Source organism: Peromyscus eremicus, chromosome 1 (assembly GCF_949786415.1).
Source record: "Peromyscus eremicus chromosome 1, PerEre_H2_v1, whole genome shotgun sequence".
Classification (NCBI taxonomy): Eukaryota; Metazoa; Chordata; class Mammalia; order Rodentia; family Cricetidae; genus Peromyscus; species Peromyscus eremicus.
In genome coordinates this window covers 2,914,418-2,931,758 of record NC_081416.1, presented here as the reverse complement: position 1 = coordinate 2,931,758, position 17,341 = coordinate 2,914,418, and the positions used below count along the sequence as shown (strand labels likewise).

Here is a 17,341-nt window from a genome sequence, read left to right as displayed (position 1 = left end):
GTTTCAATAAACAAAATTAAAATTTAAAACACAGCTAGTGTCTATAGTTGTAATACATCTAAGAAGATTCTACTAATATTTAGAAGTGCTAGAATGTTTTGGGGTGTAAAGATGACTGCAGATCATGATGGTGGCGCTTATCTGCACCGTCCTTCTCTTGAATTTCTGGTTGTTCTCTTCTAAACTCATGTGTGAAAGAGGCAGGCGGGCTTCCAAAGGTTTCCCAGAATTCACTCTGCCTAGTTTCAGTACACATAGAGCGTGTTAAATAGCAGGTGGAGTTTGAGTGTTCACTAATAAAATTGCAATGTTTAAAAAGCTTCATGTTTTTGAAAACCATCCTTTCTGTGAGGATGGTACCTATGCAAGATCACAAGAAATAACTCTGAAGGGAGCAATGTCCATTAGTAATGAAGTTTATCTCCAGAAGTCCTTTCCTTTGATGGTCACTGTGACACAGTTTAGGAACCTCCATGCGGGTGCTCAAAGAAAATGGTTCAAACCATAATCTGTGTCATCTTCCATCCTTGAATAGATAGAATAGTTTGGCTCCTTTCCATATATCTAAACTACACACACACATGCACACATGTAACAGAGGATCATGAGTTACAAAATATATTCATGAAGAGTTATAAATAAAATGGTAAGTTCATTATGCTTATGATGCAATAAGAAAATTATAGCTGAGTCCAAAAACTGAATTCATGGCTCTCAATCCCTAATTTCTTGGTTTCAGTTACTTTCATGTACAAAGTACGCCTCTTCATGGGGCATAGGATTTGAATCCTGATCACACATGGCTGTGGTAATATTTTCTTTGTGCACCCCAATAAAGTTTATCTGAGGCTCAGAGGAAAAAGCCAGCCACTATAGTAAACACAGAAGTCAGGCAGTGGTAGCACAGGCCTTTAATGGCACACGCCTTAAATTCCAACACTAGTTAACTACAAAGGTCTGGAGGTCTGTACAGACAGACAGGAAGTGATGTAGCTGGGTGGAGAGAGGAAGTGAGATGGCAGAACAGAAAGGCATATAGGCGTGGGTATACAGGAAGTAGGTCTTTTTGGAGACTGAGGTGTCAGTGAAGTGAGGTTGTCTGTGGCTTGTCCTATACCTCTGATCTCTCAGTTTTTCACCCCAATATCTGGCTCCAGGTTTTTATTAATATGACTGTTTAGCAATTTGTCTTACACATGACTGTGGACAAGTTACTTAGGTCTCACTACCTCAGTCCTTTAAATAACAAAAACAGGATGCATGTCTTGGTTAAAAGAATTGATACACATCAAGATTTCAGTTGATGACTGAACTAAATAGTTCATTGGAATAATTTTTTATTGGAATATTTTGTGTCTGTCTCCGTAACTATATTAGAAAAGGAATAACAGCCGGGCGGTGGTGGCGCACGCCTTTAATCCCAGCACTCGGGAGGCAGAGCCAGGAGGATCTCTGTGAGTTCGAGGCCAGCCTGGGCTACCAAGTGAGTTCCAGGAGAGGCACAAAGCTACACAGAGAAACCCTGTCTCGAAAAACAAAAAAAAAAAGAAAAGGAATAACAAAAGTCATCTGAAACAGACTTAGAATGCTCAGAAACAGAGTGCTTAGCAGGTAAATAGTATTTATTATTATATTATATAATTATATAATGATTATTATGCAGTTGAATATTACATAAGCAACAAAATAACATTGTTACTCCTTATTCATGAAACTTCAAGGTTGTAAATAAAAAATGCTTGGCATGAAGGGTTACCCAAAAGACTGGGAAATTTTCATCAGTATTTGCTTCTGAATAGCTGAGTAATTCTTTTTCACTTCATTATAGTTTTCAGTGTGTATTCTGTTAATTTAAATATTAAATTTTATGTAGACACGACTTAATGAAAATTAAGGTAGAAATTTAGAATAGGTTAAAATTTATAACTGATTATACTAAGGCATTATGGGCTATTAATTAAGCCTATTGTATGTGACAAAATTTGCATTTACCTTATTTTACTTAATTTTAAGCACATTCAAACTAGAAGTTATTTTTAAAAAGTTTAGCCAGTGTCAATTTTATATTCAGAATAAAGTCAAATGTTTATTACAATATCAATATTTTGACCTACCAAAACTGAAAATATTTTTTTAATATAAAAAAAACTCATGCAAAAGTCCCAAAGGTGCCTTTCACATTTAAGCTTTAATTAGCAACCACTTTGGTCTCTGACACACATTGTGCAGATATTGAAGTGTTAATATTACCAAGGCTTGATTACAAAAGGCAATGAATGATTAATTTCGGAGGAGACAAAAAAGATATGCCCTGATTACAAAGGAATGATTAAGGTGGAATCTCAGGCATTGTACATTTGTAGGAGTCTTTGCTAGCCTCCAAGGATAAGACTTTGAAAAGTTTATATTTAGAATCACGGGTACTTTGCACTTTATGATACTGTGTCTTGGAGACCGGTCATCCCAACTCTAGAAATGGCCCAAACCTTGGAGCCCAGAATGGCTGCAGAATGGTCCCACCGGGTTCCGGTAGTTAAGTTCTCGCGAGACTAGCCGAGGCCTTCTCCACCTGGGCGTACCTGAGGGAACGTTCCGACGCCCTGACCGTGACCATCTCTTCCTTGAGAGGCGGGCGGGCCAGGCCCTGGGACCGCAGGAGCCGAGATGAGCCTGGAGTCCTTGTTCCAGCACATCCTCTTCACAGAGCACCAGGCCGAGGAGAGCCGCAGGGAGCTGCGGGAAGGTGAGCAGGTCCTGCCCGGGCCTTTGTCTTCTGGACGCAGAAGGGAGGGGAGGGCAGGTCCGGGAGGGAGGGAGGGCTGGAGACTTGACCCTCACGTTGATGACCGTGAGTGAAGACTGTGTGTGTTACAGTGAGGTCAGAAATTACCCGGTGTCGCGGGAAGATGAAGAAAGCTACAGAGGATCTGGATGAAGAGAAAGTCAAGTTGGAATCTAAGGTACTGATGCACAGGGCGTGCTAATTATTACTTGAGAAGGTATCTGAACTGGGCTTTGGGGAAAATTTTACTGTTTAACTACTTATCCTTCAACTAGGAAGCTCATGACTTATATACTGTAGTTCTGTGTTGTCTAACATTTAAAGTTCTGAATCCGGTGATATCTTTAGTTTTTAGTAGGAAGTGGCTCCAAGGAAGCTAGCCTTAAATAACGAATTCATCGTCCCTTTGTGGGATGGTTAAAGTGTATAAGAGAACACAATGTCATTCAAAGAATAATTGTTCGGCAAGTAGTTAGTGCAGCATAAACGTTTAAATGCTAAATAATTTAAGTGTGCTATGTGGATGTAATGGATTGTATGTATCTTTCAATGAGTCTTGACTTTCTGCTTTTCAGTTCACTACCGTCTAAAGAATGCTTTTCTCTCTCTCATTCCTCTCTTCTGCTGCATGTGTAAAGTTCTGGGTTTTAAAAAACAGAACCAATAGAGTCTGATACCTTCAAGAAAGATCTTGAACTATGGGTAGAATTTTGGAGGAGCAAGAGATGTAGTAGAAGAAACCTTTTGTAGCAAAGGGAGGGGCAGAACTGCCCCAGGCACACTGAGGGAGGGCCCCGGACCCCAGCAGGGGGCTGATTTGTACAGTAGGAGGAAAATGTTGCTAGATTTGACCGAGAGGGGCAGTGAAAGTGCTTTGGGAGCTCTTTGCCCTGATCGCAAAGAGTGAAGATGGCGAGACCACATGGGAGGCCTCCCCTGTTAGAAGGACACAGGCGTCCAAGCATAGTGTTTCAACACCCAACGATGAACTAAGCAAGCACTGTGGTAAGTAAAATGTTTACTTAATTACTCTATTTTTTGGCTATAAAAATTTCATTTTATTACCTATTAAATATAAATTTATATGTAAATGAAATATAAGTTATAAATTTATAAATTATTACTCTTCATTTAGCTTACAATTGTGAAGAATTTTCAGTTTTCTGTGCATAAAATAATTCTGGAGCCTTCACCATCCAGTGAGCGTCCATTCTTCTTTCCCCATCTTGCTCATACATCATAAAGCCCTCCCTGGACAGCTATGTAAAATTCCTTTACTAAATATCAACATTTACTCGTGTTTGCAGCCCCTGTTGCTTTGAGAGGAACATACTTAGATTTTTCTTTTCTTATCCACCTTGTTCTCCTTGTGTTGTTGTTTAGTATGTGAGTGTGTTCATTACTAAGGGTGTGATACATAACAAGGGAGGAGCTGTCTTAATTTGACAAGTAAAATTTGTGCATATTTATGGGTTCCATGTGTTTTTTTAAAATACATTTTATAATGCTCAAGTCCAGGTTAATGTATCTGTGCCAACACTTATCGTGTCTTTGCGGTGAAAATATTACATATATTTGAATTTTTTAGTATATGTTATTAGCTATGGTCACCTTGAATGGTAGAATATAGTAGAATACCAGCATTTATTCCTCCTAACTATGAGTACCACCGACCAGCCTTTCATTTCTTTCCTTTTCAACTGAAAGAGACTGGCTGTCTTTTAAAACACAATTTGGGGCTATTATTCATTGAGCCCCTAGCTCTTATTTTTCCTGTAGTAAAAGAGAAAGTAGCCCCTAGTGACAGTGCCTAAAGCTGGTGGGATGGGCAACAGGTGAGCAGTGTCATGATGAAACTGTCTTTTTTTTTTTCGAGACAGGGTTTCTCTGTGTAGCTTTGCGCCTTTCCTGGAACTCACTTAGTAGCCCAGGCTGGCCTCGAACTCACAGAGATCTGCCTGCCTCTGCCTCCTGAGTGCTGGGATTAAAGGCATGCGCCACCATTGCCCGGCCTGGGCAATATTTTTTAAAGGTCACTTGTGTAAGTTTTTGTATAAAGTGCATTTTTCTGGAATTGGTGAAGATACTGACCTGACATTAGATAGTAATGTTTTATTTTAAATGAAATGTTTTTTCTTTGTAATGTTTCCTTTGTAAGACAAATTATTATTCTTTGTAATATTTTCTTTGTTAGCTACCTATTTTACCCGAGAATAGAAATGTGGTGTTGATTATCTACACATACTTACAGAAAATGTCTATTTAATTGTTTGTGCTAGAGAAAACACAGCAAATCTCTAATATTGTTTAAAAGCATTCATTGAAATTACTAATTAATATAGGCTCATAAGTGTCCATTGCTTTTTAATCAGCTCATATACATGGGTAATAATATAATTATATCTTACTAATAAAACCAGCATATGAGGGTCATAGTTCATAAAACATTAACTTGTAGTTGAGGTAATTTGATTTATAATTAGAGCCAAGATGTGTATGTATAAAGATTTTAAAGCAGAATTAAGGTTATAATGTAAATGAGTAATGGAAAGAGCTAAAGAAGTAATCATAAATTGATTCTCTGTTTCTTTTTTCTCAGAGTTAATTATATATCTGCCAATAACAATGAAAATCTATTTACTTGAATCTATTTGACTTGGTGTTTATTGACCCATTTATCAAACAGAAGCAGCATGAGGAGAAGCTAGCACATAACTCGAATAGAGCAGTATTTGAGCTATTGTATATTCATATATTCAAAAACCATTTGGGCATTTATTAAGGAAATTGCTTGTGGTCAAAAAATATATTTAGGAAGTGTAGTATTCTTTTTTCCCCTAGTCTGTAGAACCTAGGTAGCATGTAATTAGAACTTGAATGATAGCATTTGCCTTTCAGGGCTGGATGAGACCTTTAAAATATATGGTTGCAGAAAGTCTCAGATTGTATGAGTGCTTTGTGACTTGGGCAGCTACAGCACCTGGTTAAGCTCGGTAATGTGAAAGCAGGAGACTAGGAGCGTGCCGGGGTTTGTGTTCACACTTACTGGTGTGCCTAGAGCTTCCAGCTGTTGATGGAAGGTTTTGTAGTATGGATGTCAGAGAAGCTAAAATTAGGGCTTAGAGAACTATTGTAGTTTCTTGGAAGCAACCCATTGAGTTTCTTCTATGTAAAAATTGGCGTGTAATTATAGCTTGGATAGTTTTTATAAACATCTTATTTAAAATCCAATACTGTGCCATACTCATGTGGGAGGGATAAGTGGAGGAAAGGATTAGGCTACATTAGCTTATTTTACATGTTCTTCCCTTTTCAACTTGCTGGATAAATATCTTTTTTTCACTTTTTAAATATATGATTATAATATAATTACAACATTTTCCTCTTCTCCTTTCTCTATCCAAACCATTCCATAAACCTCCCTGCTCTCCTTCAGAAGCATGACCTACTTTTATATTGCATGCCTGTATGTATATGTATGTACATATATATTCCTGAAAATAACCTGCTTGGTCTGAATAATGTTATTTGTTTGTATGCAGAAATATCTTAAGAACAATAAAATAATGTTTTATGAATTTTAAAGAAAATATTTTGGAATGAAGTAACAAAATGGCTCCAATTATATTTTTAATTATAAATGTAGACATTCTGCCATCTAATTAGTAAAGACAGTCACCCTCTCAGAACTTGAGAAGTCATCTCTTGGTACTGAATTATTAAATCAAGGAAAGAATAAAACTATAAATTATTATTTATAATATTAAGTTGGAAGTTTTTAGTTGAGGTGATTTGTTTTCTTTTGTAACTTGTATATTAAAGAAAATGTTGTATCCTATCCTGCTTATACTTAATTTTATCTTGACTTAAATTTACTTAAAAACATGGATGAAAGAAGACTCTTGTAAGCTTAGGGCACAGCAGAAATTCTGCTTAAAGAACATTGGGATGTCACTTACTCGCCGAACTGGAGACCCAACATTTGATTCATGGCTGGCTTCCTCAGTTGTCCTTGCATTGGGCCACTGATAACAAAAACTTTGCCTTTGCGGCTTCATTGAATAATAGTCAGTTGCTTTTTTCCTCCCATGTAGGTGTTCCCAGGCCGTTTATTAAAGCTGCTCGAGGAAGTCCTAAAGTAGTCGTGTGGTGGTATAGTGTTCCCCAAAATATTGTGCACCCTAATAAACTTATCTGGGGTCAGAGACAGAACAGCCACTAGATACTTAGGCTAGAAAATGGTGGCACTCACACCTTTAATCCTAGCACTCCAGAGGTAGAAATCCCTCTGGATCTCTGTGAGTTCAAGGCCACATTGGAAACAGCCAGGCATGGTGACACATGCCTTTAATCCCAAGAAGTGAACCTTTAATCCCAGGGAGTGATGGCAGATAGCAGAAAGGTATATAAGGCATGAAGACAAGGAACAAGAAGCATTTAGCTGGTTAAGCTTTTAGGTTTTGAGCAGCACAGTTCAGCTGAGATCCATTCAGATATGAGGACACAGAGGCTTCCAGTCTGAGGAAACAAGATCAGCTGAGAAGTTGGCCAGGTGAGGTGGCTGTGGCCTGTTCTGTTTCTCTGATCTTCCAGTGTTCACCCCAATACTTGGCTCTGGGTTTGTTTTATTAATAAAGACTCTTTAAGATTCCTGCTACATAGTCACTGGTTCTGTGTTTGTTGTCACCATCCTTCCTGCACCGTGCATCCTTCCTGAGCACTGTTCTGGTCCTAGGCAGTGTTCCTGAAGCTTGGAGGGAAAATCCTCAAAAATTTCAACCTGTAACTCAAGTGTTAGAATTTAGTATTCAGCATTGGCAGGTGAGTCTAGGATTTTGTTGTTGTTTGGTTTTGGAGACAGGATTTAAATCTATAGCTGAGGCTGGCCTTAAAATCTGCTTCCATCCTAGGCTGTCCTTGAGCCCTTGACGACCCACTTGTCTCATCCTCCTGGAAGTGCCTGAATTATTGGCACCAAACAATTGGAATTGTACTAGTCAAGTAAAATCGTGAGATGCGTGGCTGTCCTTGTGTCCCCACATAGGTACTAATAACTCCTAAGGTCATGGACTTCGCCGTTCAGAGACAGAGGATGTTTATAGGCTACCTTGCAGGCAGGGATACTCCCACCCTCCATCATGTAGATAAGTGATGACCTTTGAACCAGTAATGGTCTTCAAGTTCAGTAAGGATGGCCCATGTTTCAGAAAAACATTAACTGGTTCGTAAGGAAATGAAGAATGTGTGTCAGGGAGGCAACCATAGTGTCTGTGGAAAGGGGTTTAGTGGTAAAATCTGAATGGCCGTATAGAAACCCCTGCTGCCATTTGAAATGGATAATGTCTGTCATTAATTGTGGATAATATCTGTCACTCACTCTTTGCATCACATTTGACAGAACATTCTGAAAGATTCTCCCTTGCCCCGAATTATCTCTCAGCTAAGGATGAATTTCTCTATGCAAACACCTTTAAAAGCATTTCAGGATATAAAGTGGACTTTTTTTCTAAATTTATATTAGTAGCAGTTTGGGATACCTGGAGAAAGCCCACAAATGAACTAATAAAAAGGGGGGTTGTAGCTAGAGTTTTCCTGCCTGGCCCACAGTCAGGGCAAATCTCTCTCACCTGCCAGTCCCACAGCCACTCAGACCCAACCAAGTAAACACAGAGACTTATATTGCTTACAAACTGTATGGCTGTGGCAGGCTTCTTGCTAACTGTTCTTATAGCTTAAATTAATCCATTTCCATAAATCTATACCTTGCCACGTGGCTCGTGGCTTACCGGCATCTTCACATGCTGCTTTTCATGGCAGCGGCTGGCAGTGACTCCCTCACTCAGCCTTCCACTTCCCAGAATTGTCCTCTCTCCTTCTCCTGCCTATACTTCCTGCCTGGCCACTGGCCAATCAGTGTTTTATTTATTGACCAATCGGAGCAATTTGACATACAGACCATCCCACAGCAGGGGGTCAAAGATCAACTTGGATTTTCTATTACAAGGAATATGGCTTTAGAATCCCAAGTGTCAGGTGTTAGTATGAAGAAAAGAACGCTTAATGACTTGAGAATAATTCATCCTCAAAACATAAGGGGCTAAAAAGCAACCTGTAGAAGCTATGTAAGTGTGAAAGAACCAAATACACAGAGCACAAGGCTATCCTGTGAGGGTGTGTAAATATAGTCAGAGCATAATGACATTCATGGGATGATAAATAGCACATCAAGATAGTGATTGTCCCTGTTGGGGTGGCAGATAACTGTAATCAGGGAAGGGTATACAGGGCACTTAAGCTTATGTAATACCCTTTTTTTAAAGATGAGCTGCTAGGTCACTTTCCAAAAAAATATTACGTTCTTTAAAGTTAGAAAGCAATGATTTATTATCTTTTCACAAGGTTACACTGTGATCATTGATTTTATAACATTTTCATGTCCCCAAAAAGAAATACTACATCTGTTAGCAACCACCCCAAACCCTCCTAAGGCCACAGGGTCCACCCAGCCACACATCCTAGTCAATCCATTTCTTTTCCTCTGGACATGTATAGATGGAGGTACCCAGTAGTAACATTTTGTGACTTATCTTTGTCTGTGACAGTGTTTCCAGGCTTATCCATGTAGCATGATAAGTGGTATTCAATTCCCTTTTGTGGGTGAATAATGTTTCTTGTATCCATACACTATTTTTGTGTATCACTGACCACTCATTATTTAGGTGTTTTGAATAACATTGCCATGAATACTTGTACACACATGTTTGAGTAACATATATTTTCAAATCTCTTGAGTACTCCATTTAGGAGTGGAATTGGGATTTGGGACCTTTGGGATTGTTGTGTATTTGATTTTTTTTTTCTTCAGGAAATGTGAGATGGTTTTCACAATGACTTCACACTTTTGTGTTTACACCAGTGTATATGAGGGCTCTGTGTCTGCCCTTTCCAAAACTTGCTACCTTCTGTTTCACTGGCTTTTAAAAAAGCTGTGTTCATGGGTCTGTAGTGGTGCCTTATTTTGGATTGTCTTTCTAATTCCTTCCTGACACCTGCTGAAGACCCTTCTAGGTGTTTGTTGACTCTTTGGCACACTCATTCCTGGCATGGGCTCCTGATAAATACCATGCTTGTGAGGGGTTCTTCTGTGAGGAGGCCTGGCCTCTACAAAGTCATACCTCTTTTTCATGGTCACAGATCTAAAGTGATTACCCTCAAATTAAAGAAAATAGCGTATATGGCATTTATCATTGGACTCCCTTTTCTTAGTGCTATCTTCATGACTATTGGAAAATTCAAAGAATATTTAGAATAACAGTTTAGATTAGACTAGAACAACACGCACATTAGCTCTTCTGATGCAGGGGATTGTAAACCATCCAAGTGGCATGCTTAACGGCTTGTGTCCACAGAGTAGAAAATCCACTCAGCTGTTCCTGATTGTAAAATTCAGGATTCTGCTTCCATCCCTATTTTCAAAAGAAGTGTTCTAAATAAATTGTATAACATGAAACATCAGAAATGCTTTGAACAGAAAAAAATGATCTCTTGGAACCAAGAGGAAAATACTTAGAAGAAAAGTGAGTTTTGCCTCAATTTGCAGAAAGTGAGATTGAATTTGAATTTGCAGCCCCATAAGCTACAGCACAGAAAAATACCCTTTTAGATTTACTTTGTGATTTATGATTTCTTAGAAAATCAGTTAATTATGACTCTCACTTTTCCTAAGCATCTCCAGTCATTCAGAAACCATCCACTGTACAACCTCTAAGTCACACTATGATTAGTAAATAAATTACATGGTACCTTATATTTAATTATTTATACATGTGTTTGTACCTGTGTAAACATGTGCATATGTGTGTATGTGTATGTCAGAAGAAGCCTGACTTGGGTGCTGGGAATGGAACTGTGGCCCTCTGGAAGAGCAGCAGGTGCTCTGACCAGCCGAGTCATCTCTCCAGCCCTGTGATACCTTTCTTAATAGAGGAATTGGCATTAAACAGCTTCAGTTATATAATGCTGACTGTAAACTCAAGACTTCTGAGGTTCTCATGAAACAGCTTAGAATTAGTTTTAATTTTTCCTATAATTCTTGAAAGAAAGCCTTATGCTTGTCATGAGAATTATCAAAAACTTGGAAATAGGCAAGAGGAACGTGGGTTCTGGGAACTGAAATCAGGTTTACTGCAATAGTATATTCTTTAAGCTCCTGAAACATCTCTTCAGCCCCCTGTATTTATAATTTTTTACATTACTTAATACCTGCCTATTTTTCCTCTAATAATTTGCATTTTCTCTTTATTATACTTAGGGTTCTCTATGAATATAAATCTAAAGCAATTTTTGTAGCTGTATAATATTCCAATAAGTACTGTGCCATATTTTAGTTAGCTGCTTTTCTACTGAAAGTATTCACTGTTATATTTGTAAATTACTGCCATTAACACAGTTGTGATGGTAGTCCTGCACATATATCTCTGTGCACATATTCCACTTGTTTTTAGGATAACACAACTCAAATTGTATCAACAAAGACACATTTTTTTAAACCAAAACATACTTTTAAGACTTTCTCCCAGAAAGAATATTCCAGTGAAAATTGCCAAAACATCATTTATATACTAGAAATTAGTAAGGTTTTTTTTTTTTGTTGTTTTTTTGTTTTTTTTTACCCAAGGCAGGGTTTCTCTGTGTAGTTTTGGTGCCTGTCCTGGGACTTGCTTCATAGACCAGGCTGGCCTGGAACTCACAGAGATCTGCCTAGCTCTGCCTCCCAAGTGCTGGGATTAAAGGTGTGCACCACCACTGCCCAGCTAGTAAGTTTTTATAACATAAGAAAATTGCCTCCTTTATAGTTTCAATTTAAATGTTATTAACTTACAGAGTTTTTAATTTCTTGTAGATTCCAGCTTTTTATGCTATACCAATTACCCTTTGTCATTTAAATCTTGGCTTATGGTATATTTTTCTCATCAGCGTTTGTTTATGTTGTTAGAATCTTTGATACTACTTATTTTAATATTCATTTATGTATTTGTTTAAGTCCTTATTTATGCATTTGCTTTTGAATTCTTTTCAGTCTTGAGAAAGCCTGAGAATCCTCTACTGGATTTTAAACAATATATTTTTTTGGTACTCTGAAGGATCCAGTAAGATGAATGAATGACAATTCTGTGCAAAAGGTGTAGATGAAGTGGTTCTGGTATGTTTAAGGAGTAGCCAGGAAAAACAATGGGTCAGAGAAGGGGAAGAGATTGTGGGAGGTTGGAGAACTATGGGTGTGCAGACATGCTGACAGTTTCCTGTACTGAACCTTTTTTTGCTTGCCACATGAGAGTTACTGTGTTGTAATGGGACAACTGTGATTTAGAAACACACAAGTACCTGCTTTTTAAAAAGCTAAAGCTAAAAAACCTGGGTATGGTGGCTCATGCCTTTAATCTCAGCACTAGGGAGGCAGAGGCAGGTGGATCTCTAGAAGCTTGAGGCCAGCCAGGTTTACATAGGGAAATCTTGGCCAGCCAAGGCTACATAGTGAACCCTTGTTTCAAAAAAAAAAAGAAAGAAAGAAAGAAAGAAAAAAAGCCGAAGCCTGAATGTCTGGTACAGTCTGCTGTTTGATGCACCTGGCATTTGAACGATCTTTTGTCCCGGCTTCCATAACCCTAGGCTTTCCCCTCAGTCCTTGTGTGATTTTAGGAATATGAACTCTGCATGTCTCCCCTTGTGTCTCTTCTGTAAAGTTGCCTTTTGCTTTTGGAAGATCACCTGCCCGGCACAGTGCTGCTTGCTCAAGGCTGAGCTGGTTTTAACAGTGTCAGCAGCAGGAAGAGTGACTCATCACTTTGGACCGAATGGTAATCTAAAATGCCCTTGTCACTTTCAGTTTCTGAGCTGTGTAGGGAAATACCTGAGGCATGCAGGCAGCAGGGACAGGAGAGCAGCAGATGGCAGCTTTATTGGACACAGACCCCATCACCGGATAAGTCAGCTCTGTGCCCAGGGGACTAGACAGGGAAGAAGAGGCAGGACTAACAAGGGAGAGGCTACAAAACAGCATTTTCTGACAGAGCTTGGCAGTTTGAGTCTAGAATGAAATGTTAAGGCTTAATGCAGATATTTTCATTTTCAGTCAGAAGATAGACAGAGATGAGAAAGAGAAACTTGTTTTCCTGCCATTGGGAACTTCCCAGCCCGTTCTTTATATTGCATGCAGTCTTGAGATCCTGGGCAGTTGAGGAGACAGAGTCAATCATTTCTTTAGTTCCTGTTCACTTTAAACTAAATGGCTCAAGCTGCCGAGGGCACGTTGGTGTGTCAGTTCAAACTTGCTGTGTGGGGGAGTATTTCTTACAGCATAGTTTGCATTTTAAGGTGCCTTCCCATCAGCTCCCTCTTGTAACAAAGCAGAGCTCAGGAATCCCCCAGGTAGTTAGTGATTCTGTGAGTGGCCTCTGCTTTTGATCCCCAGTGTAGTCAGGGTTGTGTTAGAAGAGCCACTAAAATGGTCCCATCAGTGCCCTGGTGTTCAAGCCACACAGACTTGGAAAGCAGCTGAAGACAGTAGTTGGGATAATGGAGAGAGCAGGAAGAGTAATTCCCTGCTTCCTGGGGAGAGGCCACAAGAGCTGTTGCCTCCGAAAACAAAAGCAGAAAAAACCGCTTGTCCCTTGTCCCTTTAGTTCCATAAAGTGTGAAGACAGGTTACTCATCTTCAGTCTCCTCTTCAGCCTGAAACCTTGACCCACTCATGACCTTAGTGCTGTGAAGTAGCGTATTGGAAGCCCATCTTTTCCCTTCCTGATGGCCGGTGACTTTCCAAGTCTCCCACATTCTTTGTTGTGCATTTTCCCTCACTTGCTATGAGCTTTTTAAAAAACATGTGTGTGTGTGTGTGTGTGTGTGTGTGTGTGTGTGTGTGTGTGAGAGAGAGAGAGAGAGAGAGAGAGAGAGAGAGCGAGCACGTGGGGTGGGAGGTGTGGTGGGTGTGGGTGTGTGGAGGTCAGAGGACAGCTTTGTGCAGTTGGTTTTTCTCCTCCTACCCTGTGGGTTTTGGGAATCAATATGGAAACAAACAGAGGTCAAGAATTCAATTCTAGAGGATACACTATTTGAAGTGCCTTAGTCCATTAAAACAGCTGATCGGCCCTTGGCCTGCAGGAGGCATGCATACCACTCCAGAGTACTTAGTGAAAACATGGGATTCATCTGCAATTTTTTTTTTTTTTTTTTTTGGTATTTTTTGAGACAGGGTTTCTTTGTGTAGTTTTGGTGCCTGTCCTAGCTCTTGCTCTGTAGACCAGGCTGGTCTCGAACTCACAGAGATCCGCCTGGCTCTGCTCCCGGGTGCTGGGATTAAAGGCATGTGCCACCACCGCCCAGCGAGATTCATCTGCAATTTTTATTTATTATTTTGGTAACTCAATCCCACAGTTTTTAAACATGGTCTCTGTATGGGATACTACAGTGTCACATGGCTGGACATACTCATGCCTCACCTGTGGGTCTGAAGCATTTCTGTGCAGCTCTGGCTACTATCCACAGTGAGGTTCTGTGTTCTGGACACAGGAGGACCCTGTCTGGTAGTTTTTCTAATTGTCTCTAGAACTTCCGTGCTCTAACTTTTACTGCTGGAGTGCTGAAGTCCTTCTTATTGCCAGAATTACCTTGAAGTAGCTGTAGCATTTCCATTTTAATGTCATGATATAGCATGAAGGATATTGGAAGACCTGGATTTTAGCTCCATACTTGCCCGTAATTAATTATACATCCTTTATAAATAAATCTTAAACTTGTAGACCTTATGTTATTGTCATCTGTATGATAATCATGAAGCAGCCCTGAGGTGTCGTGTTCTTACACTAAACAGATGGAGGAGAGGTTGTGATCCCTACCCTTTTCTTCCCTGTTGCCTTGTGTGTGACCCTGAAGTCTGGGAGACAAACTTTCTGTTCTGCATTGCAGACACAAGATCCTCCTCGTTTGTTACCATCATACCTTCGGTCATGCAAATTATACACCTCCATCTTCCTCTGTAGGCATCTTTCTCACGGTGTGGTTGATGGGAACTGCACCTAGGACTGTAGGTTGGGGCAGCTGTGCTGTGGCCTTATATAAATGGAAGATCATGTTTCTATTTTACTAAAGCTATTTTTTTTTTCTAAATGCCAGTATTTCTAGGACTTAGTAGCTATAATATTTCAAAATGTCTTTGAAGCCAACCCTTTGCCTCTGGAATAGACTGTTCCAGGCTCTTTACTATTCAATATCTTCTGGGACAGAGATTTCACAACCTGTCTCTCACCTTGAGGAAGTTCTTATAGCTAATATAAATCTTGTTTTCTGCAATTGCAGTTGAATTTATGTCATTTTTCTTTTCTCTGTAGAGATGAGAACAGCCCCTAAACTGGAGGTGATACATTCTCATGAGGGCCAGTACCGAACACTGTAGAAAAACTGTTTTCAGCCCAGCATCCATTTCACTGACTTTCATTCTGATATTCAATTCATGTCTCAGAAGGTGCCATTTTAAAAGTCCAAATGAAACAATAGTTTCTATCTAATATCAGTGCTTATGAAATCATTTGTTCTTTGAAATAAAATGGGGTATGAAAATTTAAAAGTGAGTTCTGTGGGGAGGAAGGGGGAAATGTTGGTCTCTGATCCTGTTTGTAAGAAATCTGTTGGCCAGGTAGTGGTGGCACATGCCTTTAATCCTAGTACTTGGGAGGCAGAGGCCAGCAGATTTCTGTGAGTTCTAGGCCAACCTGGTGTACCAAACAAGTTCCAGGACAGCCAGGGCTGTACACAAAGAAGCTTTGTCTTTAAAAACAAACAAACAAACAAAAACAAAAACAAAGAAAGAAAGAAAAGTACCCAAAACAATAAAAGGTCCAGCTTTTATTGTTTTATCCCAGAGTCCATGGAAGAGTCTAACAACCAGCTGAGGATTCTAATCTGAGGGACATTCAGTGAATCTAAGCACACTGAATTATTTAGTCTGTTCACTTTATTCTTCTAAATCCATTCTATCTACACAGTTGCTTTTCTGTTCTCATACTTAGCTCCTCTCAGTCCCTTCTGCTGTTCTCTCCTATCTATCTAGTTCTTTCCATCTTCCTCTCTTCTTGTTCCCCCAAGCATATATGTGTGTGTGTGTATGTATGTATACACACACACACACACACACACACACACACACACACACACATTCATTGACAGCTTGTTGGTACAAACTACAAAGTAAACTCTCAGGGACAAGTATTCTGATAAGAGTCACTTAGCAAAGACTTGGTCAGCTTCATTGGTGACTGACAACAGCTGTAGGTTGTGAAAAGTTCTGACTGTCTCTTGAAGGGATAGCTACAAGGTTTACAAGGAAAGAAATTAAACCAATGAGAGATTTAAGGAAAAGGCAAAGAGTATGTGTACTACTTTATGTGATTAATAATATCCAGACATGGTTAGTCAGTTAACAGCCTTTTTCTGTTAGTCACCTGAATCTCAGGACCTATACATGATTAGTCTACTGAGCTTAAAATCTTGTATTAAAAACTGGTGTAGAAATAAATACAAAGTGTTAATTGTTATTTGAATCAGAGTGGGGAGCTGCCTGTGGAGGAAGCTTAGGGCAACATAGGTGCTATTGATCTCTTGAAGGACTAAGATATACCAAGGCCAGACACCTGCACTATCACTTCTGGTTCACTATAATTCTTGAAGGGTTTTGATCCAACAAGGCCAGACACCTGCAATTCCACTCTGTGAAAGTTCTATGAAGACACTTTGTCTGGCCAATATTTACCTTGTATGTAGCTAAGGATGGAGAACAAGACCTCTAAGTGTCTACAGTCCACATGGAACAATAGACCTAGTATGGAGCATATTTTAGTATGTTTCTAATCATAAAAGCTGTACAGTTAAATAAGAAACCATCTTCTAGACTATCCACAATTATGTGTGCCCATAAGATTGAGATGTAGTCATGAGATTACATGTATACATTACATGGAAATGCACAGTAAATGGGAGAATCACAGCTGTTATTGCACAAGAAGTTTACAACAAGAGACAGCCAATTCATTCAAAAGGCATTAATCCCATAATGGCTTGCATGATGGTTTCCTCTAACAAAACCCTTAGTTCTGATAGGTTGGCCTTCTGAACTCTAGTTGTCATTGCTGTATACTCCATGGACTTTTGCTATCAGCAGCTCCCAATAGAAAAGACGGACAGATGGACGGAAGGAAGGAAGGAAGGAAGGAAGGAAAAGAAAGAGGAGGGGAGGGGAGGAGAGGAAAGGAAAGGAGAGGAGGGAGGAAGGGTAACATGAATCTTAGAAGGTCTTATTAATAAAAACAAACCTGGAGCCAGGTATTGGGGTGAACACTGGAAGATCAGAGAAACAGAACAAGCCACAGCCACCTCACCTTGCCAATTCCTCAGCTGGAAGCCTCTGAGTCCTTATCCAAATGAATCTCAGCTGAACTGTGCTGCTCAAAAGCCTAAAAGCTTAACCAGCTCTATTTCCTGGTTTTCACACCTTATATACCTTTCTGC

General features: G+C 39.5%; 1 protein-coding gene across 2 annotated transcripts in view; it reads left to right on the top strand.

Annotated features, from left to right (window-relative positions):
- The first annotated feature begins 2,553 nt into the window (after positions 1 to 2,553).
- Positions 2,554 to 17,341, top strand: part of Ccdc172 (coiled-coil domain containing 172) — a 90,042-nt gene continuing 75,254 nt past the window's right edge. For both annotated transcript variants that reach the window (XM_059255982.1, XM_059255987.1), the window contains exons 1-2: positions 2,554 to 2,743; positions 2,875 to 2,960. In XM_059255982.1, the coding sequence (XP_059111965.1) occupies positions 2,665 to 2,743; positions 2,875 to 2,960 (165 nt within the window). In that variant the 5' untranslated portion in view covers positions 2,554 to 2,664. The remainder of the gene's footprint in view (positions 2,744 to 2,874; positions 2,961 to 17,341) is intronic.